The sequence below is a fragment of the Delphinus delphis genome, chromosome 14, assembly GCF_949987515.2.
Source record: "Delphinus delphis chromosome 14, mDelDel1.2, whole genome shotgun sequence".
NCBI lineage: Eukaryota > Metazoa > Chordata > Mammalia > Artiodactyla > Delphinidae > Delphinus > Delphinus delphis.
Window position 1 is genome coordinate 3,784,364 of NC_082696.1, and position 24,263 is coordinate 3,808,626.

At 37.1% G+C, this 24,263-nt stretch overlaps 1 protein-coding gene across 1 annotated transcript in view; it reads left to right on the plus strand.

Annotated features, from left to right (window-relative positions):
• PDE10A (phosphodiesterase 10A) overlaps positions 1-24,263 on the plus strand; it is a 303,256-nt gene that overhangs the window by 210,941 nt on the left and 68,052 nt on the right. The window contains exons 6-12 of the mRNA XM_060029658.1: positions 6,050-6,190; positions 8,191-8,346; positions 9,693-9,743; positions 10,554-10,612; positions 12,558-12,609; positions 20,320-20,462; positions 22,882-22,974. Coding sequence (XP_059885641.1) covers positions 6,050-6,190; positions 8,191-8,346; positions 9,693-9,743; positions 10,554-10,612; positions 12,558-12,609; positions 20,320-20,462; positions 22,882-22,974 — 695 coding nt within the window. The remainder of the gene's footprint in view (positions 1-6,049; positions 6,191-8,190; positions 8,347-9,692; positions 9,744-10,553; positions 10,613-12,557; positions 12,610-20,319; positions 20,463-22,881; positions 22,975-24,263) is intronic.

Sequence of the window (24,263 nt, forward strand, 5' to 3'; positions counted from 1 at the left end):
AGAAAACAACCTAAGTGGTATTAAAGCACTAAAAATAAAGCATAAAATATGATTATCACAATCATTTTGAAGATAATTTAAAAGATAGTAAAACAATAGAGTGAAAATGACAAATTATGAGAGGATACTTATATTAATAAATGTGAAAATCTAGATAAAATGGACAGTTTTTGAGGAAAATATAAATTGCTCCATTTAATGCAAATGATGATAGAAAAGTAATAGACCAGTAAATGGAAGAAATTGAAAGCAGTGTTGAAATAATGTGTTTTAAAAAGCTGGTAGGACATTTATTTAACACTGTTTCTTGAGCCCCAGCCTTGGTCAGGCAGTCGCTAGCCGTGGGGCACATTGATGAACCAGAATCGTTTCCTGTACTTCTGTACTCACACTCCACTGGGGACAGCCCTTCAGGAGAGAGAATTCCTGTGCTGTCTACACTGTCTCAGAGCTTGGGAAGAGAAGGCAAGTTTCCCAGTTAGCAGCTTAGTTTTCCGAAGAATTTTGATTCTGGAGTTGGATTGTGTGAGTTCCAATTCACCACTTTGGGACTTTGACAAGAGTCTTAAACTTTCTAAGTCTGAATTTAACCTCCATTGGTTAAATGTTACATCATGCTTGTTATTTAACAGACCATTTCAGACACCTGCCATATACCAAAAACTGCCAAATTGCTGAGCATACAAAGATAAATAAAAAATCATTCCTGTCCTCAAAGAATGTACAACCAGTCGGAGAAATCAAGAAATCCACAGTTAATCACAGCACAGGACCTTACGTGCGAACAGAGAGGAACCAAGGTGTTGATGGGGCTGGCAGGGGAGCTGGGGTTGGTGACACTGAAAATAGCTTGGACGATGAGCCGTCTGGTGGAGCAGGGCTTAGGAGGCCTCTTCCTTAATAGACAAGAAGGGACAGTAAAGGAAGAAGCAATTTGTGAGAAATCTGGAGCTGGGAAAGGAAGCCTTTTGTGTTCTGACCAATACCAGTGTCTGACACATAACATATACAAGGTGCTCTTGAAATGTTTGTTGGGCAAAACTGATTTTTCCATGATTAAGATTTTGCTTAATTCACTTTTTAATGTTTCTACAGGTTTTCTCTTTCACACCTAGTCACATACTCCACTTACTGTGTAACATTTTTTATAATGTCATTATTATAGTTTTTCTTGTGTTACCTGTAATTAGTGGTTTGTGAAAGCTGGAAACCTAGTGATCTCTAATTATACGTCAAACTTTGTAATTCATAAAGTAAGTTCATAGATAGCGTTTGTGTATTAGCTTAGAAACCAGTTTACAGCCAGTAGTTTAGAGTAACTGTGTGACTTTGTTCAATGCACAATGACTTTAGTAGGTTTATTTCTAAGAATTATGCTAACGAAGTTAGGCATGTGGTTCAAGGTCCAGTGTACGTGGGGTTCCTGGCTCACGCCCTCTGCCCGGATCTACATTCATCTACTCTCCAGTGCCATCTAGTGTCTATAAGAAAAATAACTTAATGGTAAGCCTAAATAATGTTTTTTCTTCTTAAAAAGTGGTTCCAAAATTTAACTGGTTGTGAGTTGAAGCCTTAACATGCAAGTGAAGTTTCACGAATCAAGTGATCTTTGAATCGTTCATGGAAAGAAAGATGAGAGCAACTGTTTACCAAGTGAAGTAGACTTCTCTCTTTAGTTGATGTCAGTGAATCAGAGTTTCCCAATTCATCAAAAAATCCTGGTTTTTAAGAAATAATGTGTGATAATCTATTCTATGGCTCTTTTCCCACCAAATCTATTTCTCAAAATTAGATTTTTTAACTAATTTGAATGCTTTTTAATCCTTCGTTGAGCCAACTTATTCATTATGACTACCGTTACCAATCTTCTCTAGTTTAAATTATTTAACTTTAGAAATACTTATGAAAATGTACTGTTATCACAAAAATATTGGGTAGTTCATGAGTTTCTTTGAAATATTGAAAAAGCTAATTCATCCCCTACTACTGCACGGCCTCGCCTCTGGATTGATTTCTAGCTCTTAGGCCAGTGTCCTTGCTTGTGTTGGGAGGGGAAAGGCCTAACAACAGTCAAGCCACCTGCAGAGCTGTCAGGTGGGAATGAAGGTGCAGAGCATCAGTGGGCAGGTGCACGCCCTGAATGCAGTGATGCTCTTCTCTGGAAAGGGTAGAGGTGGCTGAGGTTTGAAACTTTGAACCTTTTCCTTGTTTTTAGTTTTCGTGTAGTTTTCATCTCTAGCCTCTAAAAAATGTTTGTGCTAATAAAAGTTTTCATAGATTCATACAACATTAAAGCAGAAATTAACTGTAGAGACTCATTTCAATGCTGGATGTTATAGATTGTAAATGTATGCATAATAGTCTTAATACGTTTAAAATGTTATGTAGTGAGGTTTGATGAAAGTTTTCATTCATCCACCTATGAAAATAAATAGTGAGTATAATCTTTTTCGTCTTATTAATCTGAACATCCCAGTCAAATTCTTATGTCAAAATTCATAATGATTGGCATGGAGGAGTAGAAGGTACAGACCACTGGGTGTAAGATAGGCTTCCGAGGATGTATTCTACAATACGGGAAATATAACCAATATTTTGTAATAACTTTAAATGGAACGTAACCTTTAAGCATTGTATTAAAAATTTTTTTAAATACGTCTTTAAAAATTCATCATGATTGATTTTGAAAAATAAAGCCCTTACTTCATTTTTAAGTTTCTTTAGAACTTACTTACACCCATCAGTTGTTAATGCATTAATGCAGGCCCTTCACCAATGAAAAATGCAAAATATGTCTTATAAATTACGATTATTTTGAAACATGAAGAACCCAAGCAAGACTCGCCTTGCCAGATCACAACATGTACTGTAAACTTACGGTAATTAAAACAGTGTGCCAGGCAAATAAACCAAGTGGTACAAGATTGAGCGTTCAGAAGCAGACCCAAGTGTACTTGGGGATTTAGTATATGATGAAAGTGTCAGTTCAGCCAGTGCGAAAAAGAAGACTGTTCGATACACAACTATCTGTTCGATTATTTCTGTGGAGTAAATAAAGGTATATTTAATAAACTTTTCTCCATTCCTGAATACATGTAAAATTTAGCCTCCAATTTGGAGGTTCGTTATCGACATTGTCTGTTTGCAGTAATAGCCGCCCGTCAGCCTGTTCCACTACAAAGATCATACAGAATATGCTATTGCAGAGCACACAGTTCAAACCAGTGATTGACCTTTAATCAGAAATGGAGGTCACGGACGGAGCTGTTGCACAGGTGAATCGTATGGAGTTAAAAAAAATGCCACCCAAAAAGAGTAGGAAACTACTAAGTGCACAGAGGAGAGAAATTGAAGCTGTAAAAACATCAAAAAACAGGTGTCTGTCTAGGTTGGTCCTCATTTTCCCTTCCTGTCTGAGCTTTTGGCCTTCATATGACAACTTATTCAAAATTTTGTTAGCACTTGCCCTCAGCTCTCATTTGTAAACATTTCTGTTTGGTAAGTATGAACAAAAATCATAACCTAATTAGTAAAACAAGTATAAAGTTCCCACTGTAAAAAATTATTTATTTTTTTGATAATTATTTTCCACAAGGAGTTTTCTACATCAATCAAGTAATTGAAAGATTTCTAAATCATTTATTTTCAGCAAATCTAGTACGTAAAATAGCTTTCCATATACCCAAGGTGCAGTATTTGCTTGTCTGTTTCTTGTGCATCATATAGAAAGCCTACACAGAGGCAATAAATGTTTTATATTAAATAAATGACCTAATAACCTAGGAATGTGTGTGTGTAAGCTATTTTGTCATATTGAATTATGAAGCTAAATGAAGATATTATTATGAAGATATTATTATGAAGATATTATGAAGATACTATTAAATCCAGCCTTAAAGGGCATATAGCAAAGTCATCCAAAAGAGATATCTGTTGTATATCTTCAAACAACAAACAAATAAAGTCAACAACTATTTTTAAAAAATCCAAAGCTTCTGTCGGGAGCTTGCTTTAGAGTTTACTTTCTATTGCTGTCATGGGAAGTTCTTTAAGACTTAACTGAACGATTCAGGTCAATTTAAGTTCATTTCCTGCAGTTCTGACTCTGGTTGAGTAAAGAAACATTACTCAGCATCCTTCTTACGATTAACTTTGTCATAGTTTGGAAAAATCATTGTCAATTCTGACTTTTATTCAGGCTAAATATACCATGTCCTTTAAAATTTTTTCTTGCAGTCATCTCTCTTCCTGTTCTTGGATCATTTCGCTACTCTCTCTCAATCTCTCTCAATACTCTCTCTCAAGAAAGGGTGACACACTGCATTGTATTGCCACATAGATACTAAATCTAATGAAAGTCTTACTTCGTTTATGTCATATGTGTATTGGTGCATTATAGTAACTATAAAAACTGACTTCTTTCTAGCCTCTTTAAAAATAAAGTGCATTTGTCATTTATCATCTTACGTGTAGCTGAATTGTAAAAATCTTTTTAAAGTGTGTAACTTGTATGTAAACATTTTAAGCTTAATCCTTTTTAAAAGATGCATTCAAAAAGCATTTTTCACAGGCATAATAGTAAATTGCTGCTTAAACACAATCCTAATTAATGTAGATATATTAATGAATAAAACTATTTTGAACTTAACTTGTAATCTTTAGATAATGACGACTTACTTACAGCAGATGGGGTGAGAGCCAAAGCTCTTTTCCTCCTCTCTGCTCCCAGTGACTGAAGTAGCTCAAGTTTATAGGGTTCACTCTCTTGTGACTGTAAGGTTTTACTTGAAGAAAGGGCTCTTCGACATTACGAAGCTTGAAAACCACGTTGTCTAAAAAGTAATAACCACATCCAACTCATTGTCCTCAGCTGGACCTAGCTTAGTGCTAGCAAAACATTAATGGGAGCATCTTTAGCTTCAGAGGATTGCCTAACACTCACTGCTTCAAAAGGGCATCATCCTTAAGTCACAGCACTACAATTAAAAATAAAATAAAAGTATAGTGTTGGGGGCTTCCCTGGTGGCGCAGTGGTTGAGAGTCCACCTGCTGATGCAGGGGACACGGATTCGTGCCCCGGTCCGGGAAGATCCTACATGCTGTGGAGCGGCTGGGCCCGTGAGCCATGGCCGCTGAGCCTGCGCGTCCGGAGCCTGTGCTCCACGATGGGAGAGGCCACAAAAGTGAGAGGCCCGCGTACGGCAAAAAAAAAAGTATAGCGTTGGGAGAATTTAGCAGAACTTTAATACTTTTCAAATTGAGTAGATAATCATAATACAGTTATGTCAAAATATTGCTCCCCATGCCCAGATGACTTGTTTGGATGAGCAATTCTTATTTAGTAGAAATTTATTTTAAAATATAATTTGGTTTAGTCAAAATAACAGATCATATTTTTAAAAACATTTCTTTTAAAATAGTTTCAAATGTTACCCTCCCACATAGTCTTTTGAGATGGAAAGATACACCCAGCTTTGTCCTTTCTTTTTTTTTTTGGTGTGTGTGTGCAGAGAAGAGCAAAAATTTTACCAAGAGTATTCTGAATCTGTAATTTTATGGGCAGGTCAGTTTTAGGAAGGAGTGGTTGAGTATTAAAAATAGAAATAATGTTCTGAAAAAGATTTTTAATGAAAATGAAAAAATATAACCAAATCACGTTGACCTGTAGTTACAGAGCCATGTGGCAAGTCTTTAGGGTGGTGAGGTACAGTGTGTGTTTCTTGTGTGATAGTTTCTTGAGCCCAAGGACAGCTTACATTTTTTTTCATTTTATTATTTTCTGTGGATAAAAATCGGAGGCTATTTTGAGAGATTATCTGCACCTAGACATTTGTGTGAGTCCTGTATCTAGCCTGTGTGTTGTGTGCGAAGGACATATGAAAGAGAATTTCACCTCAGATGCTCAGTTTGGTCACGCAAAGCACCTTTCCTCATCTTATGTCTCTACTTTTCCTTGGCTCACAGATTTCTTGCGATTGTTAAGTAATCTTTTCGCCCTGTGCCAAAGACTTTCCTAAGTCTATAAAACATATTCCTTTTTTCTTCCTAGAGCCTTTGTGTGTTTACCCCACCTGGAATCAAGGAAGGAAAACCCAGGCTCATCCCTGCTGGGCCCATCGCCCAAGGCACCACCACCTCTGCCTATGTGGCCAAGTCCAGAAAAACGTTGCTAGTAGAAGACATCCTTGGGGTAAGTGGCTTTTTACCCTTTGTGACATTCGTAACCTGAAGTATTTAATTAAGAATGATAACATATACTCTTGATGTTTTAATTTAAGCCATTTTATAACAGCTTTAAAGCAAGATACAGATCAATAAATGCATTTGTATGTAAACTAATTCTTTGTACTCCAAGAATTATATCTTACATACCCCTAAGATTTAGATTTGAGTAGTTGTTCTTTCAACATTTGCCAGTATAGTTAAGCATAAAAATGTATACTCATAGTCATATAGACTAGATGATTACTGTTTTATGTTTCATATCCTAGCAGGATATATGTGAATGAGTCAGCTATTGCTGTGTGACGAACTACCCCAGATTTTAATGGGGTCATACAGCCACCGCTCACTGTCTCTGGATCGGGCCATTCTGCTGATCTGGGCTATCTTTGACTGGGCTTGCTTATGTGTCTGAGATCAACTGGCCATCACTTAGGAGCTGGCCAGTCTTAGGTGGCCTTCGATCTCTGTGTGTGTCTCACCACCCCATCCAGTAAGGCTAGCGTCATGTTCTTATGATGGTGGCAGGTGTCAGAGAGAAGAAGTGGACACATGCAAGTGACTTTTCAAGCCTCTGCTTACATCAAATTCACTGCCCTCAGGTTAGCCAAGCAAATCTCGTGGGAGGCCCAGACTGAGTGTAGGAGGGTCTGACCAAGGCCATGGGTACAGAGAACAGGACAAAAGAGAGCCCTCAGAGCAGTCTGCCACAGTGCACGTGCACACTGTGATGAAATGTCACTGCATGAGCTCAGACTTTGAAACTGACAAGCATACAAACAAGTATATAGGTGTCATGAATTTGCTCTGAAAAAGTACTAAATTGGAGTCACAAAATCTAGATATTAATTTTGTTTTTGCCACTAGTTATCTGTATAGCCTTGAACAAATCAGGTTACTAGTTACTTTATCAAAAATAAGAAAAGAAAAAGTGCTAAAAATAAATGTTTCACAGTATAATGTATATAGACAATAATACTGTATTATAATCATCAAACTTGCTAAGAGACTAGATCTTAATTATTCTCACCACAAAAAAGAAGAGATAATTATGTGGCTTGATAGAGGTATTAACAATGCTACAGTGGCAACCATATTACAATATATAAACGTATCAACACGTTGTATACCTTAAACTTCCACAGTGTTGTGTGCCAAATATACTTCATTTCTAAGAAGTAAACGTAAAAAGTAGATACTGTATAAGTTGTCATTTGAAAATGTTCTATTGTATGTATATGCAAGCTTTCAAAATATCTGTAAATTACAAAGTATAGCTTTATACCAGTCTATTCATGAAAAGCTTCCTGTAGACCACAGAAATTGAATACATAGAATTGACGTTTTGATATTAATTCATTTGAGTTTCTTGTGTTCCTTTGAGTGATTTTGCTAAGCTAGAAAGTTAAGTCAAAGAGCCGATTCATTTCTTATGATAGGTAATTGGTAATTATTGGATGATTTGAATATCTAATATGGGCCTTTGAGGTTCAGTTACAATGACTTTCATTAACATATGCTTTTGTGTTATTCTAACCTTAAAAATAGAAGGGAAGAAATTTTATACATGTAATTTCCTTCCTATGGCCTTTACATTTGGAGTAATTTTCACTTGTGACCTTATACCTGTAAATCCCTTAGTTCTAGTACACACCAGGTGAGGAATAAATGAATGTTAACCGTCATAATTACTTTTATTATTGCATGAAGTTATGTATATTCATTCACTAATTAAATTCTACTGTACAATGAAGGAAACATTAAATCCATATTTGGGTATAAGTTCCTCGTTGCTAAAGATAAGCGTTTTCTTAAGCAGTGTTTATAGTGGCCATGATCATTTGGTTTTCCTTTGAAAAGGACTGCTCATTACTGATGACGAGTATAGGGAATTTTCTGATAGAATCATAACTTGATGATTCCATTACTTTCACTGAGTTTATATCTTTTACCCTTCTGTTTTTTTAGGATGAACGATTTCCAAGAGGTACCGGACTGGAATCAGGGACGCGTATCCAGTCTGTTCTTTGTTTGCCAATTGTCACGGCGATCGGGGATTTGATCGGCATCCTTGAGCTGTACCGGCACTGGGGCAAGGAAGCCTTCTGTCTGAGTCATCAGGAGGTGAGGCCTGGACACTGCCCGTGAGGACTTTTAGTTGCACCTAGTTCGCTGAAGGTGCTTATTAATATTGTTCCGTTAATAAATGATGAATATTTAATGAGGGAATATTTAAAACCGTAATTTGCTTAATAATATTTTGATACTACTACTAACGATTTTTTAAAACATTTTTTTTGTCTTGCAGTTGTTTAGAGAGGAAACTCACTCAATATAGCGATATAGAAATTTATAGTAAGTTATTTTAGTAAGGATCCAATTTAACAACAAAAATAAAATACCATATTGTGAATCAAATGAAGTAGTAGGATGGCTTTGGAGAGTTTTCACATTCTAGTTGACCCCTTAAAAATGTCCTCTTCCTAGAGTATGTCCTGAATAGAAGTAACAGCCTCAAACCCATTTGGGAAACAATAACTTCCGTTCACTGTTCCCTGAACCGGAACGGCTCAGTTCTACTAAAACCAAACAGTACATGATCTATCTGTCAGACGAGGTGTTCACCCAGGTCCCTCCGTGGCCACTTACCAAGATGACCTGTCTTCTGCTGCTCCAGCCCCTTCCCTGCCTGCAGCCATGCTGGGCCCTCTCCTGCACACAGCCTGTGCCTCTGTTCTCCCTCCCCTTGCACTGCGCTTGTCCTGTACCCAGCCCCAGCTGCCTCCTTCAGGAATGTGCTCTAAGGTCACCCTCTCTGATCAGGCTTCACTGAACACCGCACACAGACGTGAGCGGCTCCTGTCCCTCTGTCGTGCCTCTTTTCCGCTATAGCCGCATCACCAGCCAGTATAACATGCGCTTCACTTTATTTTCTTTCTCGCCCTTCTCTCTTCCTGTGCAGCAGCTGTGAGCTGTTCTGTTGTTCATGCTGTCTCTCCAGCATCTAGAACAGCGCCTGGTACCTAGTAGGCACCCAATAAATATTTGTTAGATGGACGAAAAATCAAAGAAGTGGAATAGCTAGACGTTTGAGCGCTTGTCAGTGAAGTCTGGGAAACACTTCCTCATTCTAAAGTGGTCATTAGAGGCCTTTACAGTAGTATTTTGGTTGAACTGAAAAATAATTATTTTATGTTAAAATCATTGGATGACAGCTCTCTTAATCAATTTATCTTCCTTTTTAACCCAAAGTAGGAGGGACAAGAGAGCATTAAACTCAATAATAAAGAAGTGGAAAATATAAAAGAGAAACTTTATATATATTTGACTATTCACATTTGGCAAAATATTCAAAAATGCAATGATCTTACAAAATTGTTCATATATGTTTATGCTAGAGTCCTTCGCTGGGATGTCTGCATGTGACTGATAAAAACTTGCTTCATACTCTTTTTTTTTTTTTTTTTTAGGTTGCAACAGCAAATCTTGCCTGGGCTTCAGTAGCCATACATCAGGTTCAGGTGTGTCTTTGGGATGTTTTCACAGGGGCTTCCTAGGAGAAAAGGGTGTTTGGAGTGCAGCATTGGGGAACGGAATGGAGGTTAACAAGTAACCCAGTGCTTTGTTTTTGGATATTAGGTATTTTGTTGTTTCTAAAATGTTTGATCTATTCGCTTATATTTACTTACTCCCTGCCTTAAATATTTTCCAATTAATTATTTTTATATATTTACATATAATGTTAAATTATTTATGTTCCCTATCATGGTTTTTGTTTTCCACTGAAAGCCCAGGAATGACCTCCTCCTGGCAGTAACACTGATATTTTTATGACTCCATTTCCTAAATTAAAACATCTGCTAAACTAAGTGTTATATGAAAACATTAATCTTAAACATTAATTGTTATTTAAGATACCTGATTCTCTTGAAAATGTGATCTAATTTAAAAGATCACAAACTGCATGGAGTTTTCCCGAGAACTAGAACTAGAACTAGGAACATGGCAGCAATAGAATTCTATTTTGTATCTTCCACTTTTTCTCGTTTTGTTCCTTTAAGTCCATTTCAGCAAACTCAGGTTGATGAGGAACTGTCTGATAGGGAGAAAATGTATATATATTTCAGGATAATGGTATGAGAAGCAAGGGCTTCCTGGACCTGACAGTATTGAATGTAGGTAGGATATGCACCCAAGTACAATTTTAAAAGCATTGAAGTAGTGATTGTGTTATGCCTTTTTAAATAAATAAGGTAAATAGTATTCTGGAATTTTTATTCTTAAATAAGCAGAACTCCCTTAAAATTAATAGCCATTATTTTGTATGGCAGGTATGCAGAGGTCTTGCCAAACAGACTGAATTGAATGACTTTCTACTCGACGTATCAAAGTAAGTGTTCATTTCTAGGGATGTGGTAGCTCTTATTGATCAACAGTTTAGATTAAGTGCAGGCTCTGACAGTGATAGATTACTATCTAGTGCAGTCAGTAACAGAAGACCAATCTTTAATAGGCGAGTGATAAGGTAAGTATGGTCGTTCGTATTTTGGATCACAGAGTTACATCCTCATCCACGTTCACTTTACAAGTGAAGGATCGCAGATGTATATGTGATGATTTTAATTTACAAGCTGGTATATATTTTCTAAACAGATTCACTAGAAGGTGTTAGAGACTATCTAGAGAGATGCACTAAGTATTGATATTTCTATTTTCATAGGAGAAAACTGACAGCAGTAGAAGGAGAGGAAATGTCCTAGTTTATTATTTTCCAAATAGTCCTCTCTGGCCTTTTCAACAAATGTCAGTACATTAAAACAGACTCTTAATATGATCATTTTAATTATCTCATGTATAGTAGCTCAGATATCATTCTCCAGAAAATGCTCCATTTCCCTGAAGTTTGACCTAGAAAAACTCCCTTGAGCTGGCAGTGGAAGCAATTAGAGATATTTATTAAATTTCAGGTTCGTAGTGGGTTTGCTTGCTACAGGGAAGATCTCGTATCTATCTGACCCATCTGCTTAATTGTTGAAATCTAAAACGCCCCAGGACATGGTAACTTCAGGTCCCATCCTCTGACAAGTTAACTCAAGGTGTGATGTACCTGTGCCTCCAAGGCCTCCAACACAACTCTGACTGTGTTTTCACTCACATGTCACCCTGGCACACTTCATAACCAACTCATCACCCAGTCTAGTAATCCTCATCACTAATGATTCTGAAGTTGCTGCTTTGTGCTTTGGAATATAAAATTAGAGAGGTATGGGACTGAGGGAGTGCTCTATTGATCCCCTAGGCCAACTATCTTCTTTGAGATGGAATTAAACAGTATCTCTGGGACACATGATATTACGACTTCAGAAACACCTAGGAAGGGAAGCTGTGCACGTTCTCGTACTAATGTATTTGAATACTTTGCAGGTCTCCCAAAGTCCAATTAAAACCCTCATGTGACACCTTAAATCTGTTCCCCAGTGGGAAACCCATTTGCTTCCCCCTGTTGCAGGATATTCCTCAGTGGATGGTGTAACGAAGCGTATTGGTAGCTTCAAGCCAGATGATTTCTCTTCTAAAAAAAAGACATTGTTTATTGCTATAACTTATCTTAATCCTGAATACATTACTAAATTCTCACAAAACTAAACTGAAAGCAGTACCTTGCCAGTCAGGTCTGTATTAAGAGTATTTCTTTATAGATTCCCTGTAACACGTGCCTGTTGATTCCTCTGTTTCTCTGGTCTACATTTTAATGTATGTACCGTATGCCTCCCAAATATTTACTTGCAGTTCAAAATGATGAATATATATTTTACTCGTGTAAAGTGGTCAGGTCCTTGCCATTATTTGTATTCTGAGATCTCGTCTCAAATGAATTGCCTTGCTTTCTTAGTACAGTTAAACTACATTTTAACTTTTGAGTTTTTCCAGTGATAATTTACATTTTAGCATATTAATGAGATTTAGCAAATTTAAATATTTTTATTTTCGATCAGAGTTATTTGTGAGGTATTAAGTTTGATGAAACCAATTTTATTTCTTCATAGTTTTAGTTAAATGCCCCAAACCTTCTCCCTACCTTGAATACTTACTGATAAAATAGTTACTTAATGCAGCCTCCGGAATTAGAGTCCTTATACTAAAGTCAATGATAAACTTTATTTCTCTCTTTACAATAATATTATTGGTTGTTTCCACAAAAGGACAAAAATCAAACAACATATACCTTTATGTTTTTTATTTAAATGTAGACAAAATTGGGAAATGTATTCAAAGTTTAACATGTTCTTTGTTCTAATAACATTACTTAAAGGTTTTATCTTCCTTTTTTTCAGAACGTATTTTGATAACATAGTTGCAATAGATTCTCTACTTGAACACATAATGGTAGGTTGCCTTCTGTTTGGAAAATGACTTGATTTAATCCTGAGATTCATGTCCTAATATGTGGTGGAACATTTTATTGTACGGGACATACGTGCTCTTTTAAATATGATGAAAGGGTGGTGCTTAGTGATCTGGAGGTGTCACCTTGATTTATTTGTCACTTCTGTTAATTTTGGAGGGGTTTTGAATAGTGTTTTGAAAAATACCTCAGAGTTTTTGATTATTTAGTGGAGAGCTAATTTGGAAAAACGTTTAGTTTCTTTTTATGATTTCTTCAGAATACCTTTTGCATATAGGTTATATTAGGAATTTCCAGTGGATTCTTCCTGATCTTGAGGTTCATTCTACTTAGTTTTAGTCTTAATTATTTCTCTCTTCTAGAAGACTCACAGGCAACTGTGGTTGAAAGCCACATGAAATAGAATTTTTTTCCACCACGTGTAGTGTTGCTGCTTTAGTGCTCTGGAGAGACTCCACTGAGGAAGTGGCTTCTAGTAGTCGAAGTGATGTGCATGTGTACCCATGGGTGCCAGGCTGGCTTGCTCGGTGCTGTTCGTGCCCTGTTGTCTATTTTGATAAATATTCTTTCTCTTTCCCATCTTCCTGGTCTTTCTCAAAATATAGTAATCCTGTGCAACAAGGGTTTATTCACCTCCAGGTTTCTGATGTGCACTGATCAATTTCTCTTTGATACCATGGCAGGCCAGGTATGGAGTGTGATATGCTCAGTGTCTTGTAGAAACAGACAGTTTACTGAGGGTAATATTAGGGGTTATTACTTTTACACATTCTTTCTGTAATTAATTACATTGATGATTTTACAGTTGACCCTTGAACTGCATGGGTTTGAATGGGTCCACTTATGCATGGACTTTTGTCAGTACTAAATACTATAGTACTACACGATCTGCAGTTGTGGAATTTACAGATGTGGAACCGTGGAGACGGAGGAACCGCGTATGTGGAGGGCGATGTAAGTTATATAGGGGTTTTTGCCTGTGTAGAGTGTCGGTGCCCCAACCCCTGCCATGTTCAAGGTTCAGCTGTATTTGGACAAAAAAAGAGAAAAATTGATTGCACAGTAAAAAAAATAACTCTTTGGTTGTGACACAATTTAAGGAATCTGTAAAGCAATGAAAAGTACTAAGAAGAATATGAAAATATGTAGATATAATATGGATCAACATAGAGCTTGTACAAGGAGTATCGACCAGTTCTTGTATTATTAATATTATACTTTAAGAAACAGTTTTATTGAGATATAATTCCTGTATGATACAATTAATCCATTTAAAGTGTTTAAATCAGTGGTTTTTAGTATATTCACAGACATTTGCAACCATCACCAGTCAATTTTAGGACATTTTCATTACTTCAGAATGAAGCTTCATACCATGTTAGCTGTCGCCTCTCTATCACCACATTTTGGCTAATGCAAATAGTGCTCTTTTGAACATTTGGGTACAATTTTCAGTTCTGATACCTGTTTTCAGTTGTTTTAGGTAAGAGTGGATTTGCTAGGTCATATGGTTACTCTATGGTTAACTTTCTGAGGAACAGCCAAACTGTTTCCATGGCACTTGTGTCATTTTACATTCCTGCCAACACACGGGTTCCAGTTTCTCCACATTCTCACTAGCACTGGTTATTATCTTACTTTTTGATTATTGCCATCATAGTAGATGTGAAGTGCTATCTCAGTGTGGTTTTATTTTTTGTTTTTGTTTTGCGGTTCACGGGCCTCTCACTGTTGTGGCCTCTCCCGTTGTGGAGCACAGGCTCCAGATGCGCAGGCTCAGCGGCCATGGCGCACGGGCCCAGCCACTCCGCGGCGTGTGGGATCTTCCCGGACCGGGGCACGAACTCGTGTCCCCTGCATCGGCAGGCAGACTCCCAACCACTGCGCCACCAGGGAAGCCCCTCAATGCGGTTTTGACTATAGCATTTCCCTGGTAACTAATGATGTTGAACATCTTGTCATGTGATGAAAGATTCAGATTCATTGGCTGCTTTTGACTTTAATTTTTAGTGTTATGTTCTAAGATTTCATCAAGTATTATAGATACCACTCCCTTATGTGATGTATCATTGGCAGACATTTTCTCCCATCTGTGTATTATCTTTTCACTTTCTTGATAGTATCTTTTGAAGCACAGAAGATTTTAACTTTGATGAGGTCTAATTTATCTTTTGTTGCTCAGGTTTAGCTTCTTAGCTAAGAATCCATTGCCAAATCAGATATTATGAAAATTGACTCCAGTATTTTCTTCTAAGAGTTTTATAGCTTTAGCTTTTACATTTAAGGTTTTGACTTACGTTAGTTAATTTTTGTTTATGGGGTAAGGGTCCAGCTTCATTTTTTTTGCATGTAGCTCTCCAGTTTTACCAGCACCATTTGTTGAAAAGGCGATTATTTCCCCTTTGAATGTGGTCTTGTTAGAATCGGGTGAGCGTAGACACGTGGGTTTCTTTTTAGGGTCTCGGTCCTGTTCAGTTGGTCTATGTGTCTAGCTTAATGGCAGTACCACCATGTCTTGATTACGCTGCTTTATAAAAGTTTTGAAATCAGGAAGTGTGAGTCCTACAGATTTGTCCTCCATGTTCAGTTATTTCGTTGTCTGTTTTGGGCCCCTCGCAATTCCATATAAATTTTAGAAACCAACTTGTCAGTTTCTACAAATAATTCAGATGGGATTCTGGTAGGGATTTTGTTGACTCTGTAGATCAATTTGGGGAGTATTGCCATCTTAATAATATTAAAACTTCCAGTACATCAGCATGAGATGTTCTCCATTTATTTAGCTCTTCTTAATCTTTTCAACACTGTTCTGTAATTTTCAGAGTACAAGCATTGCTCTTCTTTTGGTAAAGTTATTCCTAGGTATTTTATCTTTTAGTGATATTAGAAATGAAATCGTGTTCTTAATTTTATTGTCACATTTTTCATTGAAAATATATAGAAATGAAATTGGTTTTTATATTTTGATCCTGTATCCTGCAACCTTGATGAAGTCATTACTTCCATTAGTTTCCTAGTGGATTATTCAGGGTTTTCTATCTGCAAGATCATGTCATCCGTAATGAGTTATAGTTTTAGTTCCTCCTTTCTAATCTGTATACCTTTTTTTTTTCTCCCTTGCATAATTGTTCTGGCTAGATCCTCCAGTACGATACTGAATTAGGGGATGGTGAGTGTGGGCATCCTTGTCTTATTCCTGATCTTAGAGGAGAAGCGTCCATTCTCCAGTCTTTCACCATTAAGTAGATGGATTAGTTGTGGACTGTTCATAGGTGGCCTTGATCAGGGTGAGGAAGTTACCTTGTATTCCTAGTTTTTTGAGTATTGTAAATATTAATTGGACGTTGGATTTTGTCAACATCCATTTTCTCTGCACTTATTAAGATGATCATGTGTTTTTAAATTTTTAGTCTATTGCATTCCTGTGATGTATCCCTCTTCATCATGGTGTATGATTTATATTGGAACTACCTTAGTTTAATAAAATCTTAAGTAGAGTTGATACCTTTAGCATATGTAGTCTTCTTATACAAAAACATTGTCTTATTTTCAATTAAAAATCTCTCTAGATTGAATGTGTTGACTTTGATTCCCCATATTTGCTAAGCTGTTTTTTTTTCAGTTTACAGTCTTAGATTTTCAAGAAAGCAAATCGTTTATAATGATATAATGAGAGCAGTGGTTCTACTTTTCCAATGCTTACACTATTTCTTTTTTGTTTTTTAATGTATTCGCTAGGACCTAAGAACACTGTTGAAAGGAACCAGTGAGAGTGGATATAGTTTTCCTAATGTGCATACTGTTCCTCAGTGGGGGGGTGATATTGACATTTTAGGCAGACCCTCTCCTCCTTACACAGTACTGGTCTGAGCATTGCAGGTGTTCAGCACCTTTAACCTCTGAGAACTAAATGCCAAGAGCTGCTCATCACCAGCCGGTCCACCAGAAATAGAAATGCCTTCACCGTTTTCACATTCTCCGTGGAGAGGCGGTTCATCGGCTAGTTGAAAATGAATGAATGAGACTTTCCAATTAATTTTTATAAATTTTTGGACACTTTAAATATTCTTCTGCTCTGTACTTAAATTCCCTTCCTCATCTGTAATTCAATTAATGAATATTTTCTCCCACCCTCCCTCTCTCTCTCTCAAATCAGACTCGCCTTGATCTTGTTTGTTCATTTGGACTCTTTGGTGTAAAAGCCAAAAGACGTCAACTACCTAACTCAGATTAGTTTGAGAGAATAAAAGGAGGGATTTCTTGGCCCTTATCACTGAAAAGCTTGAAATTTCAGACTTCTGTAATTGCCGGACCTGGGGCCTCAAATTATGTTTTCAGGAATATGTCCTTCTCTGTCTGTCCAGCTCACGTATGTGTGGTCCATGATAAAACACAGCATAATTTTACTTCTTCCTTTTTTGCATTTTAATCTTATATATTTTGGGGGCACAACCAGATATTTTAAGTCTTTTTTTAATTCGCTTTTTTATGTTACACCTGTAACTCCTTACATATCATTTCCTAGTGAATTTTACAGCTTCATTATAGTTTTAGTGGGTTCTTTGCTCATCACCTTTTCTTGTACCCCAAGTCTTCCCATGCTTTCTTGAATTTATCTATTTGTTTATTTTTGCTCAAGCTCATCTGTGTGCTTGAGAAATGTCTTTATTTTGCCTTATGACTGAATGCTAGTTTGACTTGGTAAAGAATTTTAAGTTTAAGACAAGTTTTCCTCAGAAATTTGAAGATATATTTCCACTGAATTTTAAATCCTCTGTTGCTGTCAAAAATTATCTTCCGCTTGTAAGTAAACCTGTGTGCGTGTGTATGTGTGCATGTGTGTGTCTGTGCGTGTGTGAGAGAGAATGTATGTAGGAGCGGGGATGGCTTTTAGAATGACCTTCTGAGGCTTGGAGTTCATCAGTATTACCAAAATATGCCTCGGATTTCTTTATTAACTCTTTTCCAGTATGTGAGTGTCATTTCAAACTGGAAGTTTAATATTCGGGGAGAATGAAGAAGTAAACGTGCTTAGAGTCACTCATCTTAAAGAAGTCTTTCTTATTGCATGTAATTGTTTTCAGTTGATTTTCTTGACTTTTCAACATACTCAGTAACATTGTCACCTAACAGTAAAACTTTTGTCTCTTCAAATATGTATACTCATGCGTTTTTTACCTAATTGTGTGTTAATACTTATAACATGTCTTTGTCTTGTTCATAACTTTAATGTCTTAATTGGTTAATTCTGGTATTTTATCATTTTGTATGATGAGGACTGATATGGTCACATATTATCAGGATGTGTATACATACCGATATATACACATGTACATATATATTTTTTCTTCTCTTCCCATTTCACTAAAACTTTATCATGAATAATTACTGAATTTCATTACATATATTTTTTGACAGCCATAAAGACAATCATATGATTTTTCTCCTTTGTTTTATTGCTTTATGAGCTATAACAATAGACTTTACAATACTGGACAGTTATGAATAGAGTATAATTTTAAAATATGGAAATTTAAAAATATTTATTCCTGTTTGACTTGCTAATATGTGTATTTATAATTTTCCTTCTGTTTCCAAGGTAAATTGGTCTGTGATTTTCTTTTTTATAGTATCTTTGTCAATTTTTAGTATCAGTGACATAGCAGGGGTTGTAAAAATAACTGGAGAAGTTTTGTTCTGTCTGAACTTAAAACGATTTAAATTAGATGGGACTTTATTCGTGAAGACTCTTAAGTAATTCGTATTTGAAATCATTTGGGCCTGCTGCCTTTTATGGGAATAAATTATTTTTACAGTATTTCAATTGTCTTTATGATTCTGATTCCATTCAGATTTTTCAACTCCTTCTAAATTCATTTCCTTTTTCTAGAAAATTGTCCATTTCATCCAGATTTTTATAACTATTGACCTAAATATGTGCCCAAGTATCAAGCAGCCAGCATGACCACTAAGGATGCAGATGTCACTGTAGATAGTTTATTATGACTTAATAACTCAAGATCGCGTGAGTGTGCAGAATAAACGGGTGATGGTTCTGGGATCGCCAGCAGTGACACCCTTAGCTCCCTTCCCACCGTCACGTTGTCCCTCCTTCTCAAGTATTTATTGAGAGCTCTTATATGTTCTAACCTAAGGGCTGGCAAATTCTTTTAAGGGCCAGTAGTAAAGTTTTATGCTTCGTGGGCCGTACTGTGTTGCAACTACTCAACGCTGCTGTTGTAGCAACTGTGAACCATGCATAAAGGAATGCACGTGGCTCCGTCCCAGTGAAACTTTATTTACAAACACAGGCAATGGGGTGGATTTAAATGGCCTGTGGACTTTAGCCGTCCTCTGCTCTAGGCCTGGTTCTGGGCGTTTGGGATACCGTGGGGGAAAGGAAGCAGTTTCCACTGATGAGGTCCTCATCAGTCAGCTTGTGGCCAAGACAGGTCACCTGGAAATTCTGACACTCATAATGCCCCGTACTTGGTCCGCGGCGTATAAGGCACAGCCAGTGTTTGCTGAGTGAACGAGTACAGCTTATAATAGCAGGAAAGACGAAGATACAATATGAGAATGAACCAGGGTACCTAGCCCACTCTGATTTCTTTTTATTTAATCTATAAGGTATTTTTACATGAGGTTATATGTTTTCCTCTGACCACAAGGTGGCCTGTGTCCCTTTTGCGTAGACTTTGTGATGGCTCTTTTTCTCTGAGAAGTAATTCTTTTCCTCTGAGCAATAATTTCATGTCTATCATCTTGACATTGCCAGAATTCTGAATATGGGTAAATACAATTTTTTGTGACATAACTGTAATCCCAGCCCACTGGGGACAGGGAGAGATGTTAGGCGTTAAAGACATACTTGTTGAAGGGAATTGATGAACAAATGCATGACAATATGAATCCACAATTTTCCATTCAGAAATGGTAAGTCATGTTTGATAATAAGAGCATAGGCCATGGAAACAGCTAGTATGAGTTCAAATACCAGATCCGTTTACTAGCCACGTGATAGCGGACAAGTTAAGTGACCTCTCTGTGCCTCAGTTTTTCTAATGTGTAGAAAGGCGGTTAAGTTTCCCCTGAATTAATATTGTTATTGTGAGGATGAAGTGAATTAATGCACGTAAGTCTATAAAAACTATCTGGCACATAGTAAACTCTTACTAATGGTTACACATTATTGTTAGTGCAGCAAATAAAATGCAGCTGATGTAAATATGAACACTGTGTGTCTTATTGGACACACATTTCATACTTTTTACAACTGCTATGTTGTAAACGCCAGCCGGTCAGAATGGATGCTGGCCTGAGAGCTGACAGAGGCTCAGACTAGGGCATCAGGGAGCCCTGAGAAGCTCTGGAAAAGTAGCCAGGGTGGCAGACAGGCTCTCAGGGAGAAAGGCCAGTAGCTGCTTTCCAGCCCACCCAGGAGTGCTGTAACATTCCCACATCTGCCCCCACAGCGTGGGTGGAGAGCGGCTGCCAGTGTCGGCACCTTGACAGTGACAGAGAGTATTATTTTTTGTATTTATATGCCTATGTCTATTTAATTATAATGCTAATTTCCTACCCAGTTACAGTATAGACTAGCTGAAATTTATATTTATTTCTGATAAAGTTTACCTGTAAACTCTGTGACTCTCTCATCGGCTTACTCTTGTTTTCTCGTTTCCCTTTAGATATATGCAAAAAACCTGGTGAATGCCGATCGTTGTGCGCTTTTCCAGGTAGACCATAAGAGCAAGGAGTTATATTCGGACCTTTTTGATATCGGAGAGGAAAAGGAAGGAAAACCTGTCTTCAAGAAGACCAAAGAAATAAGGTACAGCTGGAAGTAGCGTGTCGGTCGCTGTGCTGGCGGCTGTGCAGGTGCTCTGTTACCCACTTGTCTGTGCCTATTCACAGGTGTGCTGACAGTACTTGTCATACTGTGATATCATTCCCACCAGGACCCGCCTCCTGAAGGTAGTGCTTCTGGGAATGACCTTGCAGTGCCAGCGAAACCGCGCCTAGGAAGCTTTAGCGTCACTCCTGGAAATGCCGTCTTCCGGAGGCGGTCCTTTTGGAAATCATGTTGGAAAAACTTACTAGTGCTGCCAGGTAGGTAAAGGTGCACCCCACCTGGAGTCTGCAAGGTTTCCTGTGTCTAGGAGCAGGTGTACTTAAACAATCCGGACCCCACCCTTCCCAGCTCATAGCGCTGTCTCAGAGTCCAGACCATAGTGGAAATTGACCTGGTATACTTGGTAACTTCAGCACATTATTCTATACCCAACAGTTGGCTTAATCGATCACAGAGAACACTTTTGTTGCATCTTGAAACTGCAGCCTTCTTCGTTCTTTAAGTGGCAGCTGTTGTCAGTTAGGTGAACAGAATGGAGTTTGGCTGGTAGAGGTGCGGTGGCTCAGTCCTATGACATCTGGGCACCTACAAGGGGTACTGTCACAGAACCGCTAAGAAGCAAGCATAACATTCAGAAATGGTATTTTTTTTAGATATTTGCATTTCTTTTGCTTTATATTGATATATATCGTTTAACTACTTTTCCGCATAGTACTCTAAAGTACCTTGGTAGTTACAACTTGCTAGTAAAATGCTGTTCCTTATTAATAAGAATTGCTATTCACTTGGGCCGTCTGTCATACAAGGAAACATGGAATGTGGTCTGCACTGGGCCTCACTACTGCCCACCACTGGGTGCTTCCCATTCTATCGTCCTGGGGTAATAGAACCTATATTCCATACTCACATAACTCTGACTTACAGGCACCATTTAGGTTTTTTAAGAAGTGTTTTAGTTTTAGTTTGTTTGTTTAGAGCTCAGTAGATCAGTCTGGATATAGTCATTTAGGTAAAGTCATTTCTCTTGCTGAAGGTTTGAGTGTTCCATAACAGTGCTGGCATCGATCTCATTTTGAAGACATTAACTTGGGAGCCTGTATTTACAAGTGTGGGAAAAACAAGCGAGGGGGATATGGTTGGCTGTAGCTCTCTCGGCTGACCAAGCGATGCCAGCCATTTATGGGAGGACTGGCCCCTCAGTTATGGCTTCCACTGACCCGAGATAGCAAACCACACCGAGCTACTCCTAGACCAAGAAAATAAGCATAAACCATGAAGTGGATTCTGCTGCTCTGCTCAAGGCACTCTAATTTGTTGTGGTCATGTTGTTCAAAGCATAAGAAAACCGGGGCGAAAACAACCTCGCATTTTATGCTGTGCAAGGTTGGGTTCACTTTTTGGTTTTAAGAAAGTTAGTTCTCTTTGGTGTCAATTCTCCTTTGAATTTTCCTTAGGGAAATCCTTAGGGTGGAGCTTTATTTCAATAATGATTATTTTCTATAATGCTGAAAATGTAATATTATGGAAGTAATTTTTGAGCTATTGAAATATGTAGATATTGTGATTGTAATCATCTTAACTAAATTTTGAATGAATCCATGTTTGATTATAATATCGTAATGAGAAAACTATAAATATAAGAATATTTTTAACATCTTTATTGGAGTATAATTGCTTTACAGTGTTGTCTTAGAGTATATTTATGTATAAAAATGCTGATATTAGATATCAAAACATTTAAGTGTAGTGAGATAATGCCTGTATTCTGGCTGTTTTTAAATTTAACAAATTAGAGGAGTAAAAATACTACAAGTTGCAAATTGTGTTATTTTGGTATAGTACTTGTATTGCAAATGCCTTAAAATTCAAGTCCTGTATCTCAAAGATCACAGATAACCTGTGGTTTTGGTTACATGGGTGGTGGAACGTACCCTGGCATTGACCTGCATTCTTGTTTTTATTGTGTCACTAATATTTTAAGAGTGTTGGCAAGTTATCGAACCCATATGGGTCTCAGTTCACAGTGAGAATTAATTAAGAAAATTTATGTTGAAGCATCTTGTAAATTATAAGGTATTTTGCAAATATAAAAGATTATTATTGGTCAGTGCAGGAGAATGCCAGTTAATTTTTCAATTTCAGCTTGTGATTCAGTATAATTTAATACATCGTGAATTATATCTTAAAACAAGGTTCTCAAGTGGTTACTCTGCAATGTTTTTATGCTTTACCTTTATGTATTTTATAATAATATGATTTAGAGTGTGTAAATGTAAAACTAATACAAGCATTTAAAGTAAAACAATCTGTTTTATTCAGTATTTGGTGGTACTGAAATGTCTGAAATTATTTTACATCTGTATTTTAATGAGCATGTTCCTCTTTTTTGTATGTGCAGATTTTCAATTGAGAAAGGAATTGCTGGTCAAGTAGCAAGAACAGGGGAAGTCTTGAACATTCCAGATGCCTATGCTGACCCACGCTTTAACAGGTAGGAAGGAGTTTGTGTCTCCGTCGGTTTCTCCTTTCGGGTCCCGCTTGGCCAAAGCCTCTGAGGTAGAGCCCTAGTTCTTCGCGTCCCAACTCAATTTTTTTTTCCCCACTTGGTGCTGTTATACTGTCTTTGAACCAGCTTATTATCAGTAGTCAGTGTTTTCGGGTATTTATCAATATAAAATGATGGATTCTAAACCATTAATTATCTCCAGCTTCAGGGGTTTGAAATGTTATAAAAATAACTAAAAAGCAAGAGTTTAAATTTATAAAGTTACTTTTCATCATTGTAGTGTCATCATTTTGTCCTGAGCATATTCTTTATCAAACAATACCTTCAAAGGCTGTAACACATAGTGATAAAAGTACTTGTTTTGAATCCCGGTTCTGTCCTTTATTGGCTCTAGAATGACCTGGAGTAAGTTACTTAATCTGGAGCCTCAGTTGTTTTCTCATCTTTAAAATGGGCACAGTAATACCTATTCTGTAGGGTTTTTTTTTTTAAGATTAAGATTTTAAGCTTTTTAAAATATTCATAAAAGTTCTGGCAACTTTATATGACCCAAAGTAGGAACTCAATAAGTTGCAGCCTTTGTTGGATATTATTGAAGTGGATATTAGGATTGCTTATAAAGATTTTTTATTTTGTTCTGAGTGTCTTTGGAGAACTAGAAACCAGTTTATATAGTTCGATTTTAATAAATGTCTCAAAATTGAAACCCCAAGGTTGACGCCCTGACCACTGAAAGCAATGGCTCACATGTCTCGGCGGCAGTGCTCTGTGTATTCAGACGCTGGGCTTCCTTCAAGAGACAATTAAATACCGTAGGCAACAGGAGGCTTTTCAGGCGTCTGATTGATTAATGTCAGATATTCATGACTCGCATATAAACACAGCTGTATCCCCGTAATAGATTTTATCAATACGTGAAGAGTATGATGAAAATCTCAGGTTTTTTTCTTAAAGGAACCAACTTGCTATTAAAGTACTTAAATATTGAAAATATTTACATATCCTTATATAAAGCCTTTATATAAAAATGTATGGATCAACTATTAAGAATCTGAAAAGGCAAGCGACAGATTGTGAGAAAATATTTGCAAAATATATACGACTGTTCTGAAAAACTCTCTTGAAAACGGAACAAGTTCGTTAGAATATTTTTGAGAAGGTTTTAATAAAACACTTGCAGATGTCACGTTGTCTTTGAATTTAGACGCTAACAGTTCCATTACAGTTAGTTGTAAGAGAAGCAAAACTGAGTTGAGATTTACGATAGAACGTGC